Source organism: Cupressus sempervirens, chromosome 3, assembly GCF_028749045.1.
Source record: "Cupressus sempervirens isolate cs-2001-9-10 chromosome 3, ASM2874904v1, whole genome shotgun sequence".
NCBI classification, from domain to species: domain Eukaryota; kingdom Viridiplantae; phylum Streptophyta; class Pinopsida; order Cupressales; family Cupressaceae; genus Cupressus; species Cupressus sempervirens.
Genome location: NC_143120.1, coordinates 549,709,959 through 549,721,342, shown reverse-complemented (window position 1 = coordinate 549,721,342; position 11,384 = coordinate 549,709,959). Strand labels below are relative to the sequence as shown.

The 11,384-nt window shown below is 38.6% G+C and overlaps 1 protein-coding gene across 1 annotated transcript in view; it reads right to left on the bottom strand.

Annotated features, from left to right (window-relative positions):
• Positions 1-362: 362 nt before the first annotated feature.
• The window catches only part of LOC149567597 (ATP-dependent DNA helicase Q-like 4A), a 98,412-nt gene continuing 87,390 nt past the window's right edge, over positions 363-11,384 (bottom strand). Inside the window, exons 18-26 of the mRNA XM_089820842.1 lie at positions 11,178-11,306; positions 10,935-11,093; positions 10,680-10,760; positions 10,423-10,584; positions 10,230-10,285; positions 1,881-2,010; positions 1,685-1,779; positions 1,365-1,442; positions 363-1,231 (exon numbers count right to left, since the gene is read on the bottom strand). Of these exons, the coding sequence (XP_089676968.1) occupies positions 598-1,231; positions 1,365-1,442; positions 1,685-1,779; positions 1,881-2,010; positions 10,230-10,285; positions 10,423-10,584; positions 10,680-10,760; positions 10,935-11,093; positions 11,178-11,306 (1,524 nt within the window). The 3' untranslated portion in view covers positions 363-597. The remainder of the gene's footprint in view (positions 1,232-1,364; positions 1,443-1,684; positions 1,780-1,880; positions 2,011-10,229; positions 10,286-10,422; positions 10,585-10,679; positions 10,761-10,934; positions 11,094-11,177; positions 11,307-11,384) is intronic.

The following is an 11,384-nucleotide window of genomic DNA, read 5'->3' as shown; positions in this document are numbered from 1 at the left end:
TTGTTGTCAATGTTTTTCCTTGCTGTTAAATAATTTGAGGCTGTCTATTGGACAAGTCACACTATTCAGCAAAAAAGTCAAGCATTTATTACTCTTAATTTCGTGTATAATTAAATGCAAAAACATTTCACAAATCAAGGAGGAAATTGAATGCTGAAGGTCCAATGCGCATAATTTAGATTCCAACACAATTTTATTCAAGTATGGTGATTGATGACATATTTTCAGAACTAGTTATAGTGACATTGAATATCACACAGAAAGATTGTGATAAGATTGATGCTAGGAATCTTATGACCTAATTGATCAATCATGCTTTAGCCATCTCTAACGTTCATTATTAGAAGGCACACTAATTGAAATTTAGAGGGGACAAAGATTCCAATCAATTAAACCTCAAGTGAGAGGAAGTTAAACAAACTTGTCAACAATGACTGCAAGGCTCAAGAGCATAATATGATCTGATCCATTCTTCTAAGGAGACATTATCATCAAAACCCACCAAATAGAGCTCCACCAAGAAGTAATACAAGGGAAAAATGCTTAAATCAGAGGGAAATAATTCCTATGATATACAATTAATATAATGGCGAGGGGCTACCTATGAAATTTTCTTAAAGCATACTCAGCAAACATGCTGCAAATATTTGATTTGGATTTATCATTTTTAGAATTCAATGAAAAAGGCAAATCTCTCGCAGCATTTTGGCTTTGATTTTGATTTCTGTCATCAAGATCAGTTGTAAGACTAAATCCATCTGGTATATCCTGACATTGGTTCATCAATTCAACATCATCAAGCTCATTTGTGACAGTAAAGCCTTCCTGCATATCAAGGTCTATGTCTTCAGCAACCAGCCCAAAATCTGAAGTACCATTTCGCTGTCCCATAGAAGAGACCTTGTCATTTGAATGTTTGGAAACAGAAGTTAAAGATTCCTTAGGGCAGATTGACTCTATATCTGAATCTACAACTTCCTTAATCTTAGCTGAAATTTTCTTTGGTTGTCTTTTCTTTGTTACGATTCCATTTTGAATGAAATCATCATCCCCGATAGCACCAACTCTGAAATCACCACCCATTTCTCGTCTCCGCTTTGCTGAAGGTGTAACATACTCATTTGCAATATTTGTATCAAGGGCAGATGCACCCTTTTGCGTCTTTTGGAATTCCTCAATTGTAGATAAAACGGTTTCAAGTATTCTTGCACCATATTTGTTAACCTTCACCCTGCACAGATATCATTACGCAATTATAAGGTCAGCCAATTTATAGGAAATAATTCAGAGACTTTGGAAAGGCCACAAGTACAATGATAAATAAAAGTAGAGAAACAGCATTTGCCATAAGTCAGGAGACTTACTTTCCAATACCGTTTATTTCCATTAATTCCTCTGTTGTCCTAGGTACCTTTTTACTGATCAGTTGCAAGGTGGCATTTCTACATTTGAGGTTTACAAAGAACATATATCAGTTGCATGGAACAACGTAATCTGTGTGTTCCTAAATAGATGATTAATTTACCCATTAAATTGCAATTTCACAACAGCTCATAAATGATTAGATGCAATACAATAGTATGTGATCTCAAACATGGAAGACAGCATCTTGTACAGAACTCACAAGTGACATCACTCTTATTAAAGAAGAAAATATCATTTCCCCAGTCTGTACAATACACACCCCAAAATATGATAAGGCATGACATTTCCCACAGATTCATTCATGAGCGTTATTCGAAGATGTCGCAATGCATCATAAAGTTTGCTTGACAGTGCCTGCAATGATGAGGAAGCAATAAATCTCCATGTTTCGATAACAAGGAGGATAAGCCAAACCCAAATTCTTAAAATGTTTTGCACAGCTAATACAAGCATACCCGATCAGCTTGTGCTTGAGGAGATGACCCTTCCTCAGAAGGAGAATTTATCTTTACTTTAGACTGTTCAACACTCTTTGCTGTAAAATGAAGTTTATCCTGTTTATCCACCTTCTTTGAGGCCGCCAATCTGTATCCCAAATTCAAAGTCTCTTCTCAGTACAATTAAAACAATTAGACACAAATGAGGGTTACTAAAACCAGTTGATATTATCTGGTCACTAATTATAACATAATAGATCCATACTTGCTATACAGCAGCTGAAATTAAGCAATAAGAACAAACTCAAATAGACTATAATGACAATATCCTCATTAGCACTGACTTATGAGACTAAATGAATTGAAAAACAATAAATTTTGATATGCCAAAAAGGTAAACACCAAGCGGCTATTACAAAGAAACAAATACCAGTTTAATTCATTTCGCCAGTCAAATGCATCAGAGAACATCCACAGACAAGGTCGCTATTCATATAAAAATGTTCATAAAATATAAATTTTTGCACACGTTGCCATTTAACTTGGTCAATCAATTTGCAGATTTAGTTCTATGTGACGTGAGAAAGTATTATTCATTTCAGTGGACCATATGTTAGACTGAGCACACAGATTTAAGTCAAGCTCCAGAGCACATCATTTAGTAGTAGCAACCTTAGTCTAGCTACAACAAAGCAATTTTACTTGATGCAAAAAAATCTTCCCTCAGAAGGTGCATGTCTAATATTTAGCAGTGGATCCACTCGAAAAAAAATCCTAAACACTTTTCTAGCATGTAGTCCTTCACTTGATAAATACAAGATTCATCTCAACAGGTTTGGCCCAGCTCAAAATAATTTGCAATGAGAATGAGAACATCTCTACAAGATTAAATGCCATGGGAAAACGATCATCAAATAAACTGGAGACTGCCAACTTCACACATGGTGAAATACTTTGTACAGCTTCTGCACAAGATCTAAGCTGAACCCGTCAGGGACAATGTTTTGATAAGTGGTTTAAGGACTACAAATTCCATAGATCCCTAGACAGGTAAACAAAATGGCGGCAATCCTCCGCCTTTGGGTCCTCTCTAGCTTTACAATTATGCATATAATCTAATGACAAGCACCTCAAGCAAGATTTCACTAGTGATGTATGGGACCCATTACCCTATATCTCAAATAAAGCAAATTCATTTGTATCTAAAATACAGAATAGATAACAATTAAGTCTACAAATAAGAAAAACACTTGAAGCCTAGGTTGCATCGATACGCGTACCCACACCCCTGGGACATGTACCCACGTAACCCAAGCACCGGGTACTCAGTGGAGAACATCATAGCTAAGGAGCTGGATTACTATTTCTGATTTTTGTTTCAGTTTTTTGGTTGCATATCAACTTGTTGATCAAGCCTAATTCAATGTGTAATCAATTTGAAACTTTGATATAATACTGATTGACATTAAATTTTATCAGAGTTCAAGTCAGAAATTTATCATTTGCAATATGTCATTTTTATATAAATTATGATCTTGTTCATGTTAAAAGTTTGCATTCTCTGTTATGCATCTAAACATTTATCATATATTATTATTAAAAACACATTGCAAATCTGAAACTGAAAACAATACATTACATTTGCAAACTTTATCACTGTACTTGTTTTGAAAAACTATTTGCATGACATATACTTTAAGATTTTTTATAAAAATTAAATTACATTAAAAAAAAGTTTGACATATCCAAGTATCCCTATTCCCTATTTTGAAAAATAACTGTACATGTACCCAACTACCCAAGTATCCCCATCCCCATGCAACCTTGCTTGAAACTATTGATTGTGATTTGAAGCTGTATCTATTATTAGATTGTTTGTCCTCCGTGCTGAACACCGACCAATCATCCAAAAATGCCGTGAAGTTTCCGACGGACATCTTATCAAAGATGTGCAATATGATTCGCTAGAATGTCACAGGCGCATTGCACAGACCGAACGGCATTCGATTATAGGCGTACACCCCATCTTCTACGACAAAAGTCAGCTTCAGCTTATCTATTATTAGATTGTTTGTCCTCCGTGCTAAACACCGACCAATCATCCAAAAATGCCGTGAAGTTTCTGACGGACATCTTATCAAAGATGTGCAGTATGATTCGCTGGAATGTCGCAAGCGCATTGCACAGACCGAACAACATTCGATTATAGGCGTACACCCCATCTTCTACGACAAAAGTCGTCTTCAGCTTATCCTCCTCTACGATTGAAATTTGATTGTATCCAGAAAAACCATCCATAAATGAGTAGATCTCGTGTCCCGCTACCTCCTCCAGGATGCTATCGGTGAATGGATTGGGAACGGATCCTTGATGGTGACTGCATTTAGGCATCTAAAATTGACGCATATCCAGATCTGAGTGGTATCCTTCTTCAAGGAGATCACTATCGGTGACACCCATTCGCTAGTTTGCACTTTGAAAATAATGCCAGCTTCCAACATCCGGTTGATTTCCTCCGTAACCCGTGCTGCATAGTTCTTGTTCATCCTGTAGGGCCGCTTTCGTACAGGTATTGCGCCTTCGATCAACGGGATGCGATGCACACACATTTCTGGGGGTACTCCTTTCAGGTCCTTGTATGTCCATGCAAACACATCATTGTATTCCAAATATATCCTGAATGTTGTTGCCTTCAGTACTGGCTCCCAGTTATCTCCCACCAGTATGTTTCGTGGTTCGGCTTCATCTCCTAAATTCATGGTCTGCAGCGTGGCTTCATTATATTTGATGGGTTCCCCTTCGGTGAACTTATGTGTGGGTGTCACACCCAGTGGCGCATCTCCTTCCTTCATCTTGGTGAATTTCCTTGGAAATTCATCAACACTGTGTCCTTCCTCTATCGTCAGTACGTTGCAACTGTGAAACAGTTCATAGTCCTCTATCTGCCAATGGTAAAGACCATTTACTGAATCCAAATCATAATCTCCTTCCAGTCTTAGAACTCCCTCCTGATCTAGTTCCATACTCTGCCTCTTTTCATCCTCTTCTCCTTCAGAATCTGACAATAGAGCTTCTTCCCCGACCATTTGAGTGTGTAGATCGATGACATACTTCCGGCCTTTTCTTTCAAGTGATAAAGTATTTTTCTTCAAATCGTGCTTTGCCTTGGCTTATATCAGCCACACCCGACCCAGAATAGCATCGTATCCTTTCCGCCTCAAGGGAATGATGTCGTCACGAAATAATGTAATGGGATGTACCCGTCGAGGTAACAGGATGTATGGTCAAGGTAATAGGATGTACCTGTCGAGGTAACGAGATGTATGCATCAAGGTAACGGGATGTATGCGTCAGGGTAACAGGATGTACCTGTCGAGGTATCAAGAGGTATGTTGTAAGGCCGACATGTATCGAGATGTATCCGGAAGGTTCTATTATTGTAGTCGACATGGTTCTATTATTGTAGTCGACATGTTGTATATGGCCGACGGATACCTTCAAGCCGAACCACGAAACATACTGGTGGGAGATAACTAGGACCCAGTATTGAAGGCAGCAGCATTCAGGATATTTTTGGAATACAATGATGTGTTTGCATGGACATACAACGACCTGAAAGGAGTAGAAATGCGTGTGCACTGCATCCCGTTGATCGAAGGCGCAGTACCTGTACGAAAGCGGCCCTACAGGATGAACAAGAACTATGCAGTACGGGTTACGAAGGAAATCAACCGAATGTTGGAAGCTGGCATTATCTTCAAAGTGCAAACTAGCGAATGGGTGTCACCGATAGTGATCTCCCTGAAGAAGGATACCACTCAGATCCAAATATGCGTCGATTTTAGATGCCTGAATACAGTGACCATCAAGGATCCATTCCCAATCCCATTCACCGATAGCATCCTGGAGGAGGTAGCGGGGCACGAGATCTACTCATTTATGGATGGTTTTTCTAGATACAATCAAATTTCAATCGCAGAGGAGGATAAGCTGAAGACAACTTTTGTTGTAGAAGATGAGGTGTACGCCTATAATCGAATGACGTTCGGTCTGTGCAATGCGCCTGCGACATTCCAGCAAATCATACTGCACATCTTTGATAAGATGTCCGTCGGAAACTTCACGGCATTTCTAGATGATTGGTCAGTGTTCAACACGAAGGAAAAACATTTGGCATCGTTACCCAATGGCCCTGGAAAGGCAGGAGAATGAAGAGTAATGCCAAATCAGCTGAACAAGAATAAGAACAAACTAAAGGACAAGGACAAATACGCACAACACACGGCGATCTGATTTTGGCGCAGCAAGACAAACGCAGAAAGAGATTCCAGAAGATTGTTGCAAACAGACGCAGAAGCGCAGAAGCATTGTTGGAGGAGATGCGACAGTAGGTGGAGTTGGTGGAAGAAGCACGCGAAGAGTTTTTGAATTGGTGTTCGCCGAGGGAAGACAATCTAGACGGAAGAGAATCGACTTGCACGGCTCAGAGTGCCGAAGGAGCAAGAGCGTGGAGTGAACTTTTCGTCCGGGATCCACTTCCAAAAGGAACAGATTCACTTAACGGAGACCCTTCTTCACCAAACACAACTGTCAAGATACCAAGTGTGAGCGTCGGCATACCAAGTGTGAGCGTCGAAATACCAGGCGTGAGCATCGGGATGGCGGGACCAAAGGAGAAGTTACCTAAATTTGATGGTGATGGAGCAGTTGATCCCATCCGACATTGTAAAACCTATGAAACGATTTGGAGAGCCAATGGCATAATGGATACAAATGAATGGATGAAGCAATTTCCGGCAACCCTACGGGGTGTTGTAATTGATTGGTTTACTAATACCGATCCACAAAAGTTAAATAGTTGGGATAACATTAAAAAGGAGTTCATCACCGAATTTCAACTCCTACGTGACAATAATGAAATTGTAGCGAAGATATTCAATACTAACCAGGGGAAGAATGAAACAGTCCGAGTCTTTGCAAAGAAATTGAAGGACTTGATCAATAAGATGGAGAATAAGCCAGCTGACGGGTTATAGAAAAGATGGTTCATTGAAGGCCTTCACCCAAAGCTGCGAAAGAAGATGAAGATTGTGCCACCATCGACATACATTGAAGCGTATAACTGGGCAATGAACCTGGAAAGTGAGCAGAAGACCAAGAAGAAGAAGAAGAATAGTTCATCCGATTCAGATGACGACGCCTCTTCAGGAGAAGATAGCAGTAATGATGAGGGTAGCAGCAAGAAGGTTCGTGCCCTTCAGAAAGACATGATTCGGATGATGAAGGAATTCAAGAGCATGAACAAAGAGACTAAGGGCAATGAACTGTGGTGCACAGAGTGCAAGAAGGAAGGCCATACGAAGGGATCCTGCCCGAAAGAACAATTTTGTGAGATCTGCCAGATTATGGGACACTCGGTAAAGGAATGCCCTTTCAATCTGAAAACAAGAACATCGCAGCAAGTGTTCCTGACACAGGAAGCGTCCGCATCCGGAGGGAGCGGGAACAACAGTACAGAGGGTGCCATGTCGGGAGGATATAGAAATAATCGGCGCGGTCAAAACAACAATAATAGTGGCAACAACAATAATGGCGGGAGGAGTCGAATCCAGTATGATGCGAATGGTCGACCGATAGTCCAATGCCGCGCATGCAATATGTGGGGTCACTTTGCTCGAGAGTGCACAACAGCGAACACACCAAAGTTGCTATGCCAATGGTGTGGACCTAGCGATCATGACGATGCTAAATGCCCGAAGTCTGGAGTAAACCTTATTACCGTCGAGACGGATGAGGAAGAAGTTCTAGCAATCACTCGAAAACAGGCGAAGCTCTACCCTGATCCGACAGAGGAAAAGAAGAGACTGGAGGACGCACGGGCAGAGATCCAAAGAGCGACACAGGCAAAAATGATACACCTGAAGGACACGCCTAGTACCTCCATACAGAACTGCGCAGAACAGAACATCGTACAGCAAATATTGTAGGTCGAGGTACCCGTCAGGATAAATGATCTGTTGCCCACTATGCCTCAACTCCGTACGGCACTCACGAATATAGTCCCGATTGCTAAGCAACCAGTACAACGAGAAACGGAGAAACAGGGGGACGCAAGTGCAGAAGACCCGATGCTGTTAGCTCTTTCATCCGGATGCTATCCAGCAGTTGTCGAAATGTGCATTCTCGGAACTGTGTTAACAGACAAGATCGTGGACGAAGGGTCTGGTGTCAATGTGCTGCCAGAGGATACCTGGAGGAAGTTGGGACAGCCGACATTGTGGCCACCTACCTTCCAATTGTTAATAGCCGATCAACATGGAATCAAGCCATTGGGAATACTCACAGCACAACCAATAATGATTGGAACACAACCATTCTTGTTGGACTTCGACATAGATGAGTTGCAAACTCACACATAAACGGCAATATGGTCAACATTACCTTTTTTATGTGTCTGTAGTATTGTAGATACACAATCTTCAACATTGATATTGAGGAGAGAAGGCTTTGACCAAAGTTCTCTTAGCAACACTCTTACCCACAAACTATTATACCCAGACAACCTTCATGATTCTGAACATCATTATAACATGGGATTGCTAGGAGACATTATGCAACGAATGCAACACTCTTCCCAGTAGCTGAAAAGCAAAGAAAGATGGGAATAGTCGTTGATGTAGTCTCCATCTATCTTCTTGATCTCTGTGATGCCAGTAGTTCTAAGCAACTGGGAAGCTGATCTGTCTAAAGCATAGACTGAAGCAAAAACCAAGAAAGTCTAACAAATCTTGGCAGGTACCCCAATTTCTTCAAAAATATCTGTTGATATTTCAAATAAAATCAAGACGAGTAGAAGTTAAAACAAACAAATCTTCTCCATTGAAACCCAGTCATCAAATGACATTAAGAACAGCATAAAAGACCAAAAGTCTGAAGAAACATGCAACTGAATCTCAATCATGGATTCTCTTGACACAGAATGACACAACATCAATTGACCTATATGAACAGTATTCTCCAGCCATGGAACTGAATCTCAATCAATAGGCAATTGGAAGGCCAACACTGTAAGCTTCTTTTGACCATATTTTTTTGTCAATAAATTAAAATTACCCCTTTCAATTCTTCATTTATGGATTTTATTTCAGCCTAAATGGTACCGATCCTTGAGATTTAATGTTTTTACATTGCTATCAATTTGACATTTTTTATTACTCACATATTACAAAATTTCTTCTATTTTAAGTTGCATATATACATGTATGCTTGCATGAATGTATCATGTATGTATGTATGTGTTTGTGTACGTATGTATGTGTGTATGAACTTTATTAGAAGATCTATTAAGAATGTAAACAACCAAATGGATGATACAAATGTGTAAGATCAAGTGATGAAACATTTTGAAAAAGGATTATCATGCAGCAGTATATTTACATGTATTGTTAGTTCATTGTGAGGGACAAATACCATTATAGAACTCTCTATAGTTGTTTTAACATGTAATAGGTTTCAATATACACACCATAGTAAAGTGGTAAAATTAATTCTCAATTATCACTGCCAATTATATTAAATATGGACATGTAATAGTATTCATGTATCAATTATCTTTATCACTATCAACTATGCTTTCAATTCTGTACTTCATTTTATTTACTTTTTGTATATGATGTGTGTGCTTTATATGTAGATAGATAGATATATGGTACAAGCACATCAAGCTATACTAAACTGGGGGGGAAATAATCATCATTCTAGTGAACTCAAACACCAACCCATACCTATATTGACAACTTAGTTGTATATCATTAGGTTACAATGTTCGGAATCTCTTATAATAATGGGACTTAGTTGTAGACTATTATGTTACACTATTCAACATCTCGTATAATAATGTGACAAGCAAGTACAAATTGGCACACACTACAAAGAAAATGGGTTAATGAATTAAGAATGAAATTATCACATACAATAATCTTAGAAAGATATGAACCCACATTTAGAGCTATTGACTGTCCAGGACTATATAAAACAGATCCACAATCTTGTGGTACATATTGTACTCTAGGCTACATGGAAGATTAAGACCAAAGCATAATAGGAAGATGCTCAATGACTTGGACTTAAATGTCAAATGACAAAACGTGAATAAAATTGAGGCTAACTAAATTCATACAACAATTTTGTATGATGCTACCAAAGACCTAAGACATAATCTATCAACTTAAATTAAAATATGAAAACATTGCTAGTTGCTATTGTTACATTCCATGAATAGTGATTTGCCTGACCTTACCACTTTTGTTACTTATTGCAAATCTAATAAAAGGAAAAATGGCTCATGACAAATTCACAAAAACCTACCTCACAATAACTCTCTCACACCCTAAGAAGAGATCTCTTGCCTTGCTTTCATTGACCTGTAAAGAAGGTTATCAATCGATTAAATTGTCTTCTATGCCAATGCCCATTGATAGAGCAAGATCATATGATAACAGACATGTACAACTCCCAAATGTAATGAATAGCTTAGTTTGGAAAAACTGACAAACATTACTTTAAGAATTGAAGACACTGATCCATATACATCATTCTTCATGACATCTTCTGTAAGGAAGTCTTGAAGAACTAAGCGATGCAAAATACGTGATGCATCTAGCTTACTGATATTTTTACCAGCTCCATGAAGATTAAGTGTTTCATGCTTTTGCCTCTTAATCTGAACAACAGACCATTTACAAAATGATTGTTTTGAAAAGGAAAAAATAATTAATTATAAAAACACATTGAATTCATGCATGTGTGATCTTGTACTTGTTGACTCATGGAGCCGCGAAAGACATCAAGAACATGAGATGATGAGTAGCGTTGACCCATTGTCTTTATTAACTCTACCTGTATGTTCAAATTAGCAACATACCCAAATAGTGAATATGAAGTGCCAGGTAATAACCAATCTTCATTACTGCAAGTATTGCAAACCAAACCAATAACAACAAGAATAGGTATAAAACTGATATTGTAGTGACATCAAGTCAAAGCAATACAAAACAACTTGTATCAACTAACCAGATGCCTTGCTGCATCAGTCACATCTTCCTCCACAAAATTTATCATTTTCCTACAATTGTCACAAGTATTTTGGCAGCTTGCAGCATCAAATTTTTCACCAAAATGAGCAAGTTGCAATACTCTTCGACAGTCCACATCATTTTCACAATAATTGACCTGGCATGCAAAGGAAACCCACATTCTGCATTAATTTAAGCTTTAATTAGAAAATCAAACATTCATTTGTGTGAAAAAAAATACCATTTTTAATAAATTCTCAAGGTTTGTCTCTAGTATACTCCTTGAATTTCCCAAAGCTCCAGGACCTGTTCTAGAGAGCGTTGAATTTTGTTCTGAAGCTCCTTGTACAAGCATGTGCTTTACTCGGATCTATTTCATCAAGAAAACTGTTAAACTTAATACTCAAGTTTGCAAGTAAGTTTTTAAAGAAGAATTTCCTTGTTCAAA